This window comes from Tenrec ecaudatus, chromosome 2 (genome assembly GCF_050624435.1).
Source record: "Tenrec ecaudatus isolate mTenEca1 chromosome 2, mTenEca1.hap1, whole genome shotgun sequence".
Taxonomy (NCBI): Eukaryota; Metazoa; Chordata; class Mammalia; order Afrosoricida; family Tenrecidae; genus Tenrec; species Tenrec ecaudatus.
Window position 1 is genome coordinate 254,790,066 of NC_134531.1, and position 18,561 is coordinate 254,808,626.

The 18,561-nt window shown below is 39.2% G+C and overlaps 1 protein-coding gene across 1 annotated transcript in view; it reads right to left on the reverse strand.

Annotated features, from left to right (window-relative positions):
• The window catches only part of EPHA6 (EPH receptor A6), a 1,136,602-nt gene that overhangs the window by 895,173 nt on the left and 222,868 nt on the right, over positions 1–18,561 (reverse strand). Inside the window, 1 exon segment of the mRNA XM_075543438.1 lies at positions 5,760–6,423. Within this exon segment, the coding sequence (XP_075399553.1) occupies positions 5,760–6,423 (664 nt within the window).

Sequence of the window (18,561 nt, forward strand, 5' to 3'; positions counted from 1 at the left end):
TTGTCCCTCCCATGCCCGTAAAGGCCCCCATAAAGGAGGGTGGAAAGAAATCAGGCAACCAGTAGACATCTGTGAAGCCCCCAAACTGAATATGCTCATTCTCAAGCCCCAAAGCCAGGTGGGAGGTATACCTGGGCAGGTCAAACTAGGCCCAAGCTCATGACATCACCCGGTGGGGGGGGCTTAACTCAGCCAATGGGGTCAACCAGTACTATCAACCACGCTTTCCCCCAGACAGGCGGAGAGCTAGATTATAGGCAGGGAGCACACTCTGGGTAGCTCTCTTACCCTGCTTCAGGTCAGAAGCAGGTAGAGGGGGAGGGAGACCTACTTTGGGGCCCAACAGCCTCTTTGCCCACATGCTCTAAGCCTCTAAGGTTCTTGGGTTTCTGGTTTCCTGGGATCCCTCCCAAGTTCTGTATGCTTGGGTGCGATTTTCCACGTGATTGTTCGGGCCCAGTTGTGAACCCCTTGGAGAATGTAGATCCAGAAACTTGTCTTGTCATTCAGAAAACCCACTTGGATTACAAAACAGGCTTAAGCGTGAATTCTTTCATCGTACAAAGCCAAGAGCCAAGGTATTACTGATTCCAGAAATCTAAAATAGAGTAGCTTTGGTTTTTCCCATTTGCTTTTTTCATCCTTTGCTGCTTATAAATGTTAGGTAGTCTATTTTAGGGTTTGGGGTGTCCATTACGCATACTCAGAGGTCTGAGCTACCCTCCCATGAAGGAGCGGTACACTGCGCATGCTCAGAGGCTCAGGTTTCTGGCCAGGAAGGGGAGGTACACCTGGGTGGGTGCTGCACCTGGATTGATCCACCTAGGCCAGATAAATTCAATTCAGCCAATGGCGTCGACCAGGGTTCTCCACCACACCTCCCCATGGAATAATTAAAAAGGCAAGAGCCTGGAGCCCAGAGCCTGCCACGTGATTTTCTGAGATGCTTTTAGGGAGGCTGCATGGGGTGAGAAACCATGCGGGTGCCTGGGTAAACCTCAAATTTCTTCTAATTCTTATAAAATTCACTTGGATCACAAACCAGGCTTCGGCATGAATTCTTTCTCACGTGGAACCAAGGATTGAGGTATACCTCTACCCTGAGAGATCTAACATAACCACTATGCATTTTTGGATACAATTAGTAAGCCATAGATTTAGATTTCCAGCTCCATTATTAAAGTTTCTATTCATTATGACAGGAAGCTAGTGTACAATGACATTATTCCCCTCCTTGATATTTTTGCAATCTGCTAACAATTAATAAAGATAACAAGTTAGAAAATCTGATGACACAAACAATAACTCTAGATAAACTGAGGCAGTTTATCATCTATCCAAAACCATCTTTGTCAAAAAATAACCTTTTTATTATAAAAATATTTATAATATTTAAAGATTTATAAATAAGAATGAAGTTTCATAGAGAATGGATGCTGAGTTATAGTCTATAAAGATGACCTTTCTAGCCACATGTCCTTATGTAGTATATTATAATTCTGGCCGTCATGCACCTATGACTATAGTTCCATTTTGGAGGGTATAATTAAAACCAACTCTTAGTTGTTAGCTGCCATAGAGTGCGTTCTGACTCATAGCAAACCTTATGCACACAGAACTAACACTGCCTGCTTCTTCACCAAGCTGAGCCCATTAGTGCAACTGGGTTGTCAAACCATTTCCTAGAGGGTCTTCCTCTTTTTGCTGCCCCTCTACTTTAGGAGAAGTCTGAGTCAGACCACCTCCTTTGTTTCCTGGAGGGCATCTGTAAGACCCCACCTTAGAAGAGGGTTTGCACCGACCCACACCCTTTTCTTTCTTGAGGGCATATTTTTTATTGTTCTACTGTAGGAGAGGGTGTGACTTAAGGCATCATCCTTTGTTTTCTTTCAATATAGAATGGTCCTGCCAAGTAGCTCAAGCACACATCACTTCATCTGGGAAGCTAGAACTGTATTTCCTGGTTGTGCTGTGCTTAACGCAAGCAAACCTGCTACATCTTTTGGACAGTTCTGGCTCTGTGTCTAGACCTTGCATTTGGCTCACTGCTGCCTGCCCTTCGGATTTGGGGCCAAACAGTCTCTATCAACTGCCACTCAGGCCATTTCCTCAAGGTCACTGAGGGAATACTACAACACATCACAGAACCCATGGATGTGAGGGAAAAGAATCAAGGAGAGGAGGGGGGTTGTGGAGGGAATGGAGCAGAAGAGTATCATGGAAGAGTTGGAATTTTAAGACATCATTAATTTCCAACTTCTTGGAACTAGTCTCGTATTAATTCTTCCAAAAGAAATTACTGCCACATATGTTGTTTTTAGATGCCATCAAGTCAGTTTGAACCCATAGCAACCTTATGCACCGAAGACCAAAACACTGCCTAGTGCTATGCCATTTTCACAACGTTCCTCTGAGCCCACTCTCTTAGGCATGGTATCAATCCCTCTCTTTGACGGTCTTCCTTATTTTTAATGCCCTTCTACTTCCAAACACCATGCCCTTCTCCAGGGACCAGTCTCTCCACATGTACTATGTAAAAAATATCAAATCACTATTGTCAGTCCTGTAGTTAAAATATAATGTAGACATTGGGTAAGTAATTTTCATTAATTATTAAGCTATTTAAAAATATTTTTAAATGTATGTTTTTGTCAACTGATGACTACCTTAAGTACCATTGTAAAATTGTATGAATTGCATGGTTATTCTGTATCATATATGCTTTCTATAGCTCTTTTCTCTTTTTTATCCCCATTAATTAATTTTAGTGCATCTGCCATTGTAAATTATTTCATACTCCCCCCAAAATTTATTTGTAACTTATTTTTGCTGTTCTATAAATCTTTCTTATAAGACAATAAATATTTTGAATTAGATCAATATTGGTAAACTGAACAAAAAATGCTTTAATGCCTAAGTAGTAGAGGAACGTTTGCTCATACCTTAATATAAAGATACTAACAATAAGTCAGCCCACTCACATGCAAGCATTAATGTTGGGTTAGGCACAGGTCAGGGATATTAGAAGCAACTTGACCTTGACCTGCCCTTATTAGACCCAGACAGCTAGGTTCAAAGGGCTCCAGGACAATGAGCTATCTTCTTGGTATCAGGAGGAACAATCAAAACACCAATCCTTCTCAGAATTTCACAGAAAGTGATGGCTTAACCCTCTGCAGCAGCAGCAGCAGCTCCTGCCCCCTCCCTTCCAGTTTCCCCTCCTGACCAGCTCAAAAACTTGCCCTTCACCACAGATATGTGGGACTTCGCTGGCCTGTGAATCTTGCCCATGAGCACAGAATAAACTTCGCCTTCTCCTCTCTGGCCTGGACTCACTTTATTTTTGTGGCAAGCCTAACAATTAATATTTTCAAATCATCAAACACAAGCATCATTAGAGGCTCTAGTGAGCTTTGTAATATTCTAGCACCCTAGAATTTTATAAATATTTACTGCTTTTTAAGTCACATTTATTATCCACAATCCTTATATGCATACAAAAGTTTTCCCAGGTTATTTTATTCACATACTTTTCAGTGAATATGAATGTAGCATTAACCAACAAGTCAATAAATTCAATACAGTTCTAAATAACCAAAGAAAACCAAACTGACTGCCATCAAGCCAATTCTGACTCCCAGTGGCCCTCCAGCTGGGGGTGGGGGGCGGGGGAAGTGCATTATGCATTGGGACACTACCTCCCTGGTCACCCCTCTCGAAACCACCAGGTGCCCCAAAGGAAAACAAGGAGGTTTTCCACTCCGTAGTATCACAGCCTCAGAAACCCACAGGGGCAGTTAGTTCTACTCTGTCCTATAGGGACACTATGTGTTCTAAATGCAGACTACAAAATAGCTGCAAAAACATCCTTATTTTCCATATTTTTGTTTTGGATATGCATTTGGAGTCCCAAAACAAACAGATATAGATGAATTGCATCAGAACATATCTAAAACCATAAAAGTGTGTTTATATCATTCATAAACATTCATAAATGGCTCACATAAAAAGAAAATCGGTTTGTCTAAAACATTTTTGGTATTACATTATCATGACAAAAATGTAGTTCAAAATTTTATGGGCAATGTGGCCAGTCAATATTTCTTACAAATTGCACCTTGCACAACAATCTTGTTGAAAGAAAGAGGCTATGCATTAGATGTTGGGAAATGATATTTACTGGTAACAAGGAATAAACTAAGGTCTGATGAGTTCTTAGCTTAGCTAACCACAAAAAAAACAAGACCAAACAAAAAAAACCCTGTTAGATCATTTTGCTTAGGGACTGGGGTGTTCATTACGCATGCTTAGAGGTCTGAGCTACCAGCCCATGAAGGAGTGGTACACTGCGCATGCTCAGAGGTTCAGGTTTCCAGTCAGGAAGGGGAGGTACACCTGAGTGGGAGGTACACCTGGGTGGGCGCTATACCTGAACGGGCCCACCTAGGCCAGGTAAATTCAATTCAGCCCATGGGGTCGACAAGGGTCCATCATGCCTCTCCGCAGAATAATTTTAAAAGGCAGGAGCCCGGAGCCCGGAGCCCGGAGCCGACCACGTGACTTTCTGAACAGCCTCTAGGGAGGCTTCATGGGGTGAAGGTCCCTGTATGTGCCTGTATAAACCTGAAACTTCTTCTGACTCTCATAAAACTCACTTGGATCACAAGCCAGGCTTCGGCGTAAATTCTTTCTCACAAGGAGCTAAGGACCGAGATATATCTCTCCCCTGAGAGATCTAACATAACAACATTTTAAATAATTATTTAAGGCATTGAAATTTAAAAACATATTAATGTCTCTTTTAAATAAATAAGATTTCACATGATTTAACTATTAATAATTACTAAGAGTCAATATGAAGAAATGATTGCCAGATTATTTTCAAATATTACTTTCTCTCTAAGCCACCTAAATTCTGATTTCAAAATACCAGTGCTTTTTGTTGCTGCTGTTGCTCTTTTTCTGTGAAAAATAAGATGTTCATCAACAATTCATATTGCTTCAGAATGCTACTGAAGGCGGTACACATCAGAAGAGTCAATTTATTTTGCATTTCATATGCCTTTCCCAGAGATACGGAATAAAGAATGTCTCTTTCAGTTAATAAGAATGTAATTAAATTAACTTTACTTGAAGTAGTTAGACTGACACATGCCAGTTTTCTTTGACCCTCACCTAAGTCTTTTAGGGATTTTTATAACTCATTGCATGGCTCAAAGGCAAACCGATATTTCCTGAAATAACTGTCAGCTAACTTGGAGAACCATCCCCCAAAGCTAATTCCTGCTATCTGATTAGTCAATGGAAACACTGAGAGCCTGGGCTAAGGATTAAAGCACCTTATCATTCTATCTGCTTGCTTATGATCAATAGTTTGTTTCCTGTAATTTTTCTGAAACTGAGTTACAGTAAATACCTGTAAGGGACGCTCCCACAGTGTGACTTCCAACGTGAAAAAAAAAATTGTCATCTCCTTGTGTATCCTGAGTTCTAACAGTATTTCTGCAGGATAGCCTGCGTTACTGTCAGATTCTCCACAGGTGTCACCTTCTAATAGATTTCAGCTCTTCTAATTTGGAGTTAGTGAATTGCCCCTGCAGCTTCAGGTCACACATTCCTTCTTAGAGGTAACAAGAATGAGTCATAACAATTCCTTTTGCCAGGAGTAGCACCCAGAATGATTTGTTTGCAAATTACGGTATTTATCTCACCATAAATCATCATTCAAATGTCGGAACAATTAAATGTTTATTTCTTACCGTGGCAAGACCCCTCCATTTCTTCATATCCTGTACTGCATATACACCGTCCAAGAGGAACCAGCCAGTCTCCATCAGCTCCACAATACAGTTTGGGCGTGTCACGCTCCTCTGCACTTTTCACACAAGAACCCTTGACTTCAACCAAAGAGGAAGAATCGACTCGTGGGATGGTATCAGGGAACATGGCCAAGTTACGCACAGTGAAGGGGCACTTTTTGTAGAAAACACGGACTGATACCAGTGCAATGCAGGCCCCGATGTCCTGAAAAGCCAGATAAAATCCTTTCCTCTCTATTGGTCCCACCTCTCGAATTTCTGTGTTGAGTTTTAGGATGCGATCACCCAGATCCATCTGGGTAAAACTCTCATCCGCAGCAATGGTGTCAATCTTTGAATACTGGCTTGGCTTGAATTTCATTCCATGAGACTCATCTGATTCCATATAGTAGAGATTAAAAGTTTCTTTGCAAGTCCCCAAAACCCACGGGATGCTGTTACAATCCCTCAGGGTGAACTTCATTTCCACGTAAATTTTCTGGGCAGCATCACGGGATATCCAGTTGGTACGGAGCCAGTTGTTCTGGTTTGGTTCCATCACATTGCACACCTGGTATGTGTGAATCGGCCTATTGTGCTCATCCATCTCAGTAATGGCGTCCCACTGCAAAAGGGGGGACAAAGTGGTAGAACCACAGTTTGTAAACAGAGATACTTCATCCTGAAAGGTTCTGTTTCAGCAAAAGTAAAATAAATACAAAAGAAAAGAGAAGATATAAGTGAAGCTACTGACAATAGTGACATAAAAGTGACAATAGGGCATTTAGCAGCGAACTTTTAGTTGGGAATGTGGGTCCTGCAGTCAGCTTCCCTGCATGCATCTCGCTTCTTGTATATTGGCAGCATAGACCACAGCACCTTTTTGTCACCTCTGGTTTCCTCAACAATGAGCCCTGGGGGTTATGATGGGGCTGCTAACCATAAGATCAGCACTGTGGCCATAGAAAGACAAGCCATCGCCTGCTGTCAATGTTTACTGGCTCGGAATTCCTAGCAATCACTTTGACTTTGCTATAGAGTCACTATGAATCAAAATTGACTATTGGACATTGGATTTGGGTTTCGGTTTTTCTTAACTCTAAAATAAATAAGGTAAAAACAATGGCCTCAGGGTCTTTATGAGACACGAATGAGTTACTGTATGTAAAATACTTTTTCCTGGCATACTACAAGAAGGTCCTAAAGCATCAATAATCTGATAAAAATACATTCATAGAAAATGTGCTCTATATTTTTCTGCCTTCATATGCAACATGGCACAAATGGAGGCAATTCTACTGCTATCCAATTAAATGCTTACATGGTGATTTTTCAACAGATTTGATAGAAAAGGCCTTAGACTTATTCAGATATTATTCTACTTTAATATTTCATTATTTATTGAAAGATTGATGGTTCAAATTCACCCAAAGGCCTTGTGGAAGAAAGCGCTAGTAGTCTACTCCTGAAAGATCGATCACGGGATATTTATGAAGCACAGGTTTACTCTGAAACACACGAGATTTCTATGACTCAGAATGTGCACTCAGGCAACTTGTTTCCCTGTCATTATGTAGTTTATTAGTGTCCCAAATAGTTTGTTTGGTTAATAAAAGAACACATAAATTTGTTTTTCATTTAAAAAATGAACAAACAAATTTATCTTGGAACAAGTACAATGCTCCGGAGAAGCAAGGAGAGTGAGACTTTGTCTCATGTATTTTGAGCCTGTTGGCAGGCAACACTGGTCCTTGGGAATGGACGTGGTAGTTACATAAGCTGGTGTCAATTTGGGACTTGAGAGGATTAAGAGTGAAGGGATAGAGTATAGTCTAGTAATCAGCATATAAACAAGGAGGCCTCTGTGTGGACCTGGTTTTCCCCTGAGGATTCTGGGAATTCTGGTTTTCCTACTTCGGGGCTGGAGACACTCTGAGGGCTCATTCCCTGAGAGCCGCTCTACTGACAAGACGCATGGCACCACGCTGATAGACACCCTATGTCCTAGAAACTAGAGGAGCCATGTGGAGACCCTTGCCAGCGCTGATATGCTTACAATGCCACTGGATCCACAAGACCTGTGGACTGTGAACTTTTTGCATTTGGCATCATTGCATGTGTTTCATAAGTCTGAAGAGGACTTTATAGGTTGGTATCAGACACATGGGTTAATAGTTGACCTATGGACTTGATCTGGACTGGGCTGGGATGTTTTCTCAATATTGAACTGTTCTTGTATAGGAAGTTCTTTCCTGAACACATAAGCATGTCTATGAATTTGTTTCTCTAGTCTACCCAGACTAACACATGGGCATCATGCTTGATTCATTGCTGCAGCAATGGTCTCAAACATAAGAACAAACGTGAGGAGGGTGCAGGACACGGCACTGTTCTTTCTAAGAGTCGGTACCGACTCAAGGCCACTTATCAACGACCACTACTGTCTCATGAAACAAGAAAATGAGAGTCATAAATATGCAAATTGAATACATGGAAGATAGTACAATGGGGAAAACAAGGTGGAGAAAAAGGGTTGTAATTTTAAATAGTGTGGCCAAAAAGGACCTTACAAACGTAACGACCGTTAAGAAATGTCTTGGTGAAATAACAGTGAATCTTGTGTATACCTGAGGGAGACAGCAACAGCATGTTCAAACACTCAACAGATAGAAGTGTTAGGTTATGGTTTTGGAATTTCATGAGTATTCTCAGGAAACACACTAGGCAATAAGACAGGAAGAAGAGGGGGACTAAATTAAAGTGCTATAATAATTCTAACAGGTCAGAATCATTTTACATAGGCTGGCTTTTAGTCTAAGTTTGATCATTTCATTACCTTCACACCCATGTGTTTACACATAAACACTCTGCTACCTAATTTCATAGGAAAACCTTATTTATATTATTTCAATATAGAATGAAAACCTTTTTGAGAATTTAGAAATTAATTGGTATTGTCAGTTTTTATATGACTAATGCATACGATTTTAAATTACATATTCAGATTGTAATTTCATTTTTCTTGTACAGTAATAATCGAGTCTTTTCAGTACATTTTTAAAATTTGCTAATTTTAAAGCAGTTTAGAGAAAATGTGATATTAGAGTTTCTAATTTACATTAAGCTGCACTAGCAATTAATAGCTACTTGTTATATTGGAGAAGTTTCCTGAAACCAAATCATGTGGCTAGGAGTAGGGCTGCAATTAGTATGGTCAGCAGTTCTAAACCACCGAAAGCCCTGCCATAGAATGATTGCTGTTTCTACTCCTATAAACACTTACAGTTTGGGAACACCACGGGGGGTGGGGAGTACTACGAGTCAGCATTGACTCGATGGCAATGAGTGTAATAAGATTATTTAAGACATTCTAATTGTAGCTTCTCATTTTAATTAGGTGTCTAAGTATCTTCAATCCTAGCATATCAGAGGATTTAGGTTTTTATTACACTTAAATGTAAAGGAAACCCGTGCTAACATAGCTCATGTAAACTGTAAACTACTAAAATATCACTGGAAACCAGGACTCAAATAAAAACATCTTACAATACCCACAACTCAGAACATGGTATCTGTAAAGATCCTATAAGAGACCCAGGAAATAATTAGTCTTATTTTCGCTATAATTCTATCCCAAACTTAGCGTGTTTCTCAGGAAATTCATATACTTATCACTCTTTACACCCATCTTCTAGTTCCCATTTATTACCAATAGAACTCCAGTTTCATGTAAACCCATAACCTATTGCAATATAATTTTTTTGCAGTTGTGACCAAGTTAAGATGAAGCCATTTTGGTGAGAGCTGACTTTAAAACAATGAATTGTTTTCTCATAACCAATGGGCTATGAGGCTCCTGGACACAGCCACATCACAAGGATAAGGTCATAGAACAACAGAGCAGGGATTGAAGTGGTTCTTCTAGAAGACAAACAACGCTCGCAAGCACCGGATTTTCTAAAGAGGTACAGATGTACTCTTCTCCAGACCCTTTCTAGGGTGCAGACATGACGAAACCCTACTTGTGCCTTGAATTCAATCTTCTAGCCCCCATAACTCTTAGAGAATAAATCATAAATTGCTGCCGTTTTAAGCCGCCAGGAGTATGATGATTTACTACAGTAAATTTACAAAACTAAAATAGAGAGCTACATTGTCAATGCACTCAGTTTGAACAGTTACATTTTAATAATTTTAGACCATACCTTACTAGATCAATCAAATTATTATCCATGCCCATAAAATAATCAAGCCTTGTAAAATGGAATGAATTAATGATAGTTAGTAGTGTTGAATTGTGTTTAGGGTTTTTAAAAAAATAGAATTTCTGAAAATGCTGCATAATTTTCTATATGTTGGATTTGAAAGTAAAGGTGGGGAAAGTCTAGGTGGAAAGTGGTAAGAATAGAAATAACGAGTACTGACTAAATTAAAGCTGATCAGTGCCAACCACTCAGCATGAACTAAAATACACTCAGGTAATGAGGGATGGGAGTCTTCTCAAAGATAACGCATAAGGATAATTACAAATATTGCATCACTTCCATCCTAAATTTGTGATACTATTACAGGACACACTGTTGTTTTTCTTTTCTAACTTAAGAAAAAAAAAAGAAATCAGGACTAGTCTTAGATTCCAAAATAGTCCAGATGGTTGTGAAATATTACTTTATTCAATAATATATGCTAGATTCATTTATAAAATTTGAATCTGATTCACTAAAAGAAAGATAGTCAGCCTTCTCAGGGTGTGGGATGCACACCCTCAGACTCAACTAATCACGAGTCAGAAATATTATGAGAGGGAGAATAAATGAATAGATAAATAAATATATAATCAAAGCAATCACTCAGAGGTTGAGAGGGAGCCTTGTATACTACCTACATGGAAATTGTACTATAGTAAGCATTAAAGAATGGTAGTACAAAAAGGGCTTAATCATTTGACAGTCAAATCTGCAATGAATTCTGTTATTAGGATGGTCAGTTCTGTCAGTTGATTGGTTTTATACGTTAAGTGCTAACTAGAAACAGTCTAACTCCTCAAACTCACATATATATATATATTCTTTCCCCCAAATAGATAATATACAAATAGATAATTATAAGAATAATTATAAAAATGTTTTTAAAGGCAAAGGATTTTCAAAACAACTTGTTTATATATTTTTCCCTTTCTCTGGGCATTTCTTGTTTCTATTCCTCTTCCTTTCCTAACTATTCTCTTTGTTCTTGGGTAAATGAGGCCCTTTTGATCTTTTGACTTCAAATGGTTAAATATTGTAAGTTGTGAATATTGTGTTATTGCTTCCACTGTTGTGTCTACTGTTTATGTGACAATAGAGCCATGGGAGTGAGTTGATTTCTAGTCCTGCAGGGTGTTTAAGGCGCATAGTCTGAGAGTATTCACCAGTCTCCGTCTGAAAACCGAGTCCTGTGTTTTATATGATTTTGAGTTTTGCTCATCATCCCAGTCTATCTAGCGACTGTTGAGTGCTGTTCTCACACTCACTCTGTCCAGGACCTTCTAATGTGATCCCTTTCTGAGAGATTCTTAATGGTAGCCAGAGATCATCTAGTCTTATGATATCAGTATCTTGGAGATTGATGTTCTTGTGGTCCATGAGTTTCTTGGACTATTTATTTCTATGAATCTTTGACTTTCTTCACTCATCTTTCCTCCAGTCAGGGAAAGGACAGTTGTTCTTTAGATATCTTCTCAGGAGCTATTAAGATCCCATTTTCTACTTACCAAAGTAGGGTGCAGAATTATTGTCTTGGTGGATTATTGTAGTGAACTGAAATTGCTTAGCACAGCTTCCATCCATAGATTTTGTAACTTGCATGCATTGACTGGCTGGGAGCATGCAGATAAGTTCTAGAATATTCTACTTCAGTGATTGGTCAGTTTTGCCATTTCTCTGGGGGTACAAAAACCATCTCAGCAGGAGGAGGAAGAATTCTGTAGCCATTAAGAAAGAGCCACCAGGAAAGAATGTAGATCCCGGTCTGAAGTGGTAAAGGAGTGAAAGTAACAGAGGCCATGGTACTGAGACCAAAAGACAAAGTCTAGGAGCAGCACCAAGATCACGAGGCAGAGCTCAAGGTCTCTGAACCTGTGGAACAGAGCAGACATTAAGGGACTACGGAGTGAAAGGCTGAAGGTCACGATCGCTATTGACAAAAGGCTGTATCCTTAATGTTTTCTGATCTTGACTTGTGCTAACTTGTTAACTTCCCTAAGAACCCCCATAATTCTGAGCATTATCTGGGAGCTCTTTGTGGCTGTAGCGACATATTATCTCACCCAGCAGAGCAGGAGAACGCTGCGGGAGGAAGAGTGGGTGTTCGAGGAGTGTAAAGCAAAGGTGTAGTGCAGAGGCATGTCGGACTACTGCCTTGGACACTCCACCTTGGGTTAGGGTGGACTTCGATTCTCTTTCTCCCTTGAGTAACAAAAAGAGATCAGACTGGGCCTCCACATAAATTTCTTAACTATGTTATGCCAGGTGACTTTAGTTTCCCCAAGACAATGGTCCAGGGTCCTCAGGCAGTGGGACTCAGTCTCTCAAGGTGTTTGGCATGTTCTAGAAGTTTTCAGAACTTTGCCCTCTGACTGCTCCACCACTCTCTTGGATAGATTTACAGCACAGATGCTGGTGCTGTTAGGTGCCATCCACTGAGCTCTGACGCAGTGTGACTCTCTGCAAACAGAATGAAAGACTGCCCAGTCATGCATCATCCTGAAACAACCAGTGACATGCTTGAGGCCCCCCGTGCAGGCACTCTGTCAATCCACCTCACTGACTGTTGTCCTCTCTATCGTGAACCTACTTTCCCAAGCATGACATCCTTCCCAGGGACTGCTCTCTTTTGATACACATCCCAAGTACACGAGACAAATTCTTACCATCCTCACTTATAAGATGCCTCCTACTTGCACTTCCTCTAGGGCAGACTGGAGTCCATGGTATTTTCCATTTCATTGTCAATATCATCCAGATAGCCACTATGAAACCTACATATGTGTGTGGTTATAATTCCACTGTTCCTCCCACACTCATTTATTCTGTGGTCGACCCATGTGTTCTTTGCGGTTCACCATTATCGCAGGATTTTGTACATCCTAGTATGTAGTTCTGTTGCCTTTAATTCTTGCATTCCTTCACTATCTTCCCAGGCCTCTGCCTTTTCTCTGAACACACTCTTATCCAAGTGAAATGTATCTGCTCTCTGGCATGCAAGTTATCTCCCCTCTGCTTCCACACCCAGTAACCAGCAAAATATATTTCCTACCGGGTGAGCATCTGTTTTTGATTTTTAAATAGTGGTCTAAGAGAAAACTTGTAACTTTTGTGTTTATTTCCTTCAGCATAATGTCCTCCAGGTTCATCCAGTTAATGTGGTATTTCACAGACTCTTTATTATTCTTTAACATTGCATAATATTCCATTGCATGTACATACAATAGTGTTTCTCCATTCTTCTATATAAGTTGTTCCCATCATTTTGAAATTGTGGATAGTTCTGTTGTGCACATGATATGTATATGTGTATTCATGTTGCCAAGTAGAGGGACTGGTGGGTCATATGGTATTTCTATTTCAAACTTCTTAAGGAATTACCATAGCATTCTCTGAATATTGCAACTTTACTCACTAGTTCCACCAGTAGTGTGTAATGACACATTTTAAATTGTATAAATTCAAAATGTCAACATATCAAACAATTTACCAATCAGTAATGTAGTAAAGAGCTCAGTAAAGGAAAACTCATGCTACATCTGCTTGTACGGGAATATATATATATATCCTGAAAACTGTATTAGTTCTTATGGCCTGGATGTGGACATCTTGTGCTAGCTTTTCTTCTCATTCAGGAGTGGATCCATGAATTTCATAGTGATGGATGGAAAAGTTCTGCTATTGGAACACCCTACTCAATTAGAAGTTTTAAATTAAAAAAATATATTATCTTCTAAAGCAGCGGTTCTCAACCTGTCGGTTGAGAACCCCTTGGGGGTCAAACCACCTTTTAACAGGGGTCACCTGAGTCATAACAGTAGCAAAATTACAGTTATGAAGTAGTAAAGAAATTAATTTTATGGATGGGGGTCACCACCACGTGAGGAACTGTATGAAAGGGCCGTGGCATGAGGGAGGTTGAGAACCGCTGCTCTGCAGGGCTGCTGAGAGGAAGGTCCCATAAGCCACCTGGCTGTTTATGTGCCTCAGTTAGGCTTTAGATACCTAAGTACTCAGATGCGACTGCCATCAAGTCGATGCCCCCGCATGGTACCTTACAGCAAAGAGCAGAACTTTCCCATGCAGATTCTAAGACTATGTTACTCAACTGGAACATAAGAACAGATAGAATTTTCTAGATATATTCTATCATGTAGCAGCATATGTGAGAGTTTACCTTTATTGACTTTCAATACATTACATAGTAGTAAATTGTAATATGCTGTTATTTAAAAACTTAAATTAAAAATGAGCTATAGGGATTGATTTATTTCAGCCTTGGTTGCTATTATGTAAAACTAAAGCAGCTGAAAATTAACCAACTTAACAACAGGACTTATTACACATTTGATTACTGTTATTTAATTTCTACAGTTACCAGGTATTCCATTGCTGTAGAGCATGTTGAATATTTGTTTTAAAGAGGGTAGAAACATTTATCAACTGAATAGATAACATGGACTGCAATTGCCAAAGGTTCGTGTCTATAGCCTAAGTCTTACCGCACCTAGAACTCTCTCTACCCTTTTGTTTTAATAGATCTCTTCTGCAGTCTTATGTAGTGTGATCATTTGTTAGAAGTGATAGGAGATTCAAAGAGCTATGAAGTCAATCCGTTTGTACCTGAACATTCTATAAACACTCATCCCCGCCTACATGTGGTGAATGTTTGCTGCTACTGCAAGCTAAGTTTAGTGACGTCAAGTAAGAAAAAGGAAACCGATTCCTAAACCACCGACGACAGTCATTATGGAATCCCACGGAATTCTTACAGAACAAAAGAGAGCCATCAAATAGTATTTAAAGGCAAAAAAAGTATTCTGAAAATATTCGGGTAAGTTGACCCCTGCTTTGCAAAATTCTGGATACATCCCTCAAACGGTTGCCTTCTTTCTCTGAAACTCTTTTGTGTTCAACTAAGAATGTAAATGTTCATTTCTAAAGTAAACTTTCAACCTCTAAAATAAAAGCTGACAAGGCGTTTCTCACCATGGAATAGCTGTTGTAAAGCTAATTATAATTCCAATGATAAAACCTGATAACTTGCTTAGAGCCCAAAGCAAAAAACAAAACAAAAAAAATGCGTGCAACGATTACCTTCAGACCAATATTCTCTTCTCTTCAGAGAGAAAAATGAAAGGTAAAACCACACCCTAGATACCCCAGCGTCCTACGAAACTTCACGACTGGGCTGATTTGGAGTAAAAGAAAAAACATAATAATACTCACTTTAAATACACAGATGGTAGAGATTAGGGAAGGAGATGTTCTAAAAACACTGAGGACTGAAGTATCTATAGAAAAATAATTCAGTCTTTCCTTTGATATGTGTTTCACAAGTGAGAATGTTTATTTATATGCAAGTGGAATTTCTTTTTCCCTATTGCCTGCTCCTCTTTGCAAAAATCACACGAATAATGTACACTCTGGTAGTAAAATTAGTAAGCCCTCAAGTTAGTCCTGTCTCCGTTTACAATAGATCCCAGCTATAAGCAACAATGGAGAAAATAAGTGGAGAAAATGGTTTCTTGAATATGTGGTTAGAAGAAATTTGTAGAGTGAAAATATTCAAAGGAATCGAATATAATAAGGAATCGTCCTTCCAAAGACGCAAATTCCTACAGGCTGACAGGCTAACATCATCGGCGCTCTGGGGGTGTCGTGGGAATGCACTGGGGAACTCACTGCAAGGGGAGCAGCTCTAAACCACCCACCTTTGAGGGAGAACGATGAGACTTTCTAATCCAGTGAATAGTGACACTGTGGATGCCCCCAGGGGCTGTTTTCCCCTGCCCTACAGGGTTACTATGAGTCAGCATGAACTCAACAGCATTGAGGAAGTCAGGACACATCATTTGGGTAAGTGATTCATTTAAAAAGCAAGAAGAGAGTCAATTCTTATAGCTATTCATTTTTTATCAAAAGTACAAAATAATCTATAGGTCGATGGAAAACAAAGTGAAGAAACAGCAATCGATTGTTCAGAGATCTGTAATTCTTAGCCTGATTCCTTAGAACATGTTCCTAGTTTTCCAATACTACGAGGCTGTGACAAAGTGTCCTTCGAGACAAAGAAAATTAAGTGACAAAAAGAGTCACGGAGGGGAATAAAATGTCCTTCAACTTCATTTTACAAATGACAAGGTGGAATGGTTGGAAGCCTTAAATTGGTAAAAACAAAACAAAACAAAACACATATGTAATTTTTCCCCCAAATTGTTTATCTTACTTTCTGTATGCCCAGTAATTTAAAGTTGTTAAGTGTACATAAGTATTTCAGTATGTGCCCCCAAATGGCTTTACTTTTTAATATATAAGCATCTAATATGCTCTATGGAAGAAATGCCTGTTAAATGGGTCTCCTATTCTAATGCGCTTTTTCCTCAGAACCACTTCAATATTCACTTTGAATCAACATACTGACATAAAGTTAGAAAACTAGTGCCCTGCATCCTCCTGCTAGGCATGTAGTTAATAACATAAATCTGTGTTTGCAGCAGAAGAGTGAAGGGTCTGCATTTAAGTGATCACTAGTTTCAGAGACTAAAACAAGAAGCAAAAAATTCATCATGTGCTGATACATTTCTATTTCACTTTGGGCAAACAAACTTTTTTATTAGCACTATAAAGATACTTAATTTTTAAAAGTAAAAATTCATGGCATATTTTGCAACAACTGCTGAGGATAACTTAGCTTTAAAAATAAGAGTATTATTTTTTATAGATTCATCCTATGAAAAGAATAAAAATATTATAGGAAAAAAGATAATGTTAATTAAAAATAAGGGATGCTTTCTCAAGAGATATGATATCTTGAGGAAAAAATATTATATAAAAATCCATTTTCTAAATGTCAGTAGGCCTTAATTAATATCATGAAAACTTGGGATTTATACTTAGTCAATGGATATTGATATTATAAAAGGTTGGAATTTCTAATTAATCAATGAATAAGATGCAATAAATATCATATTTGAGCATTTTTACAATAAGTCAAATCAAACCAAACCCATTGTCATCAAGTGAGTTATGAATCATAATAACTATATTGTTGTTAGGTGCTATCGAATTAGTTCCTACCTTATAACCAACAAAATGAAACAAAGGACCAAAACTTCTCCATAGAGTTTCTGAAGCTGTAAATTTGGGGCAGAAAGCCTAATTATTACAGCACTGAGTGGCTGGTATTTTGAGTTAACACACCTGTGGCCAGGAGCATAATGCTGAGCCAACTGTATGACCAGAGCTCTTTACTACAGTAAAGAAACAACAAACATTCAACTTTAACAAATCGTCTTTATCACAAATGCTCCTGATGGACTTGAGTGCCCTGTGTTGGTATGTCTGACCTCATTGTTATAGCACTGTGACAATCCAGCTTACAGAGGATTTTCTTCTTTTTCACTGACTTTGCATTTTACCCAGCTGTGGTAGTTACATAATCTGGTGTCAATTTGAGGATTAAGAGTGTAGGAGTGGAATCTAGCCTGCCAATCAGGACACAGCCAATGAGGCCTCTCTGTGGGCCTGGTCTTCTCCAGAGAATTCTGGGAACTCTGATGTTTGTTCCTTAGAGGCAGGAGACACTTTCTCTGCTCACTCCCTGGCAGACATAGTAACTAACAAGACATATGGAGCTACGCTAGTCCCCTGAGCTGGCGAAGCCACATGGACACCCCTGTCAGCGCTGAGATGCTTATAATGCCACAGGATCCACAAGATCACTGGCCTGTGATCTTCCTGCATTCTGCATCATCGCATTTGTTTCGTGAGTCTGAAGAGGACTTTGTAGACTGTTATCGGACATATGGGCTAACATCGGACTTATGGACTTGATCTGGATTGGGCTGGGTATTTTCTCAATATTCAATTGCTCTTGTATATAAAGCTCTTTCTTCCCTTCCCTCCTCCATCTGTCCCCTCCAACCAACCAAGGAGCTGATACAAAGGGTTCAAGTAGAAAACAAATGTTTTGAGAATGATGAGGGCAATAAATGTACAAATGTGCTTGGCCCAAGGGAAAAAAAAAGAAAGAAAAGGATGATGGAAACATATGTACAAATGTGCTTGATACAATATTCTTTGCTAACAAAATTCAAATGCATCAATTACTCCTCATCTTTCTTATTCACTGCCCAATTTACACGTATACATGAGGCAATGGAAAATGACATGATTTGGATATGGCACAACTTCTCAAAGTAACATCTCTGCTCATTTACATTTTCAAGAGATCTTGCACAATAGAATTGTCTGATGCAATATAACCTTTGATTTCCTGATTACGACTTCCATTAGTATGAATTGTGAATCTAATTAAAATGAAATTCTTGAAAAATTCAATATTTATCAAAATGTTGTCTATTGATCCAATTGTAAGGATAAAGGCTTCTGTCTGCTCATCAGCAGTGCTTCAAATTCTCCATGCTTTCAGTGAGCAAGGTGGTGTCATCTGAATATTGCAGGATGTTACAAAACCTTTCCCTAATCCTAATGTCCCATTCGTCTTCATATTCTAC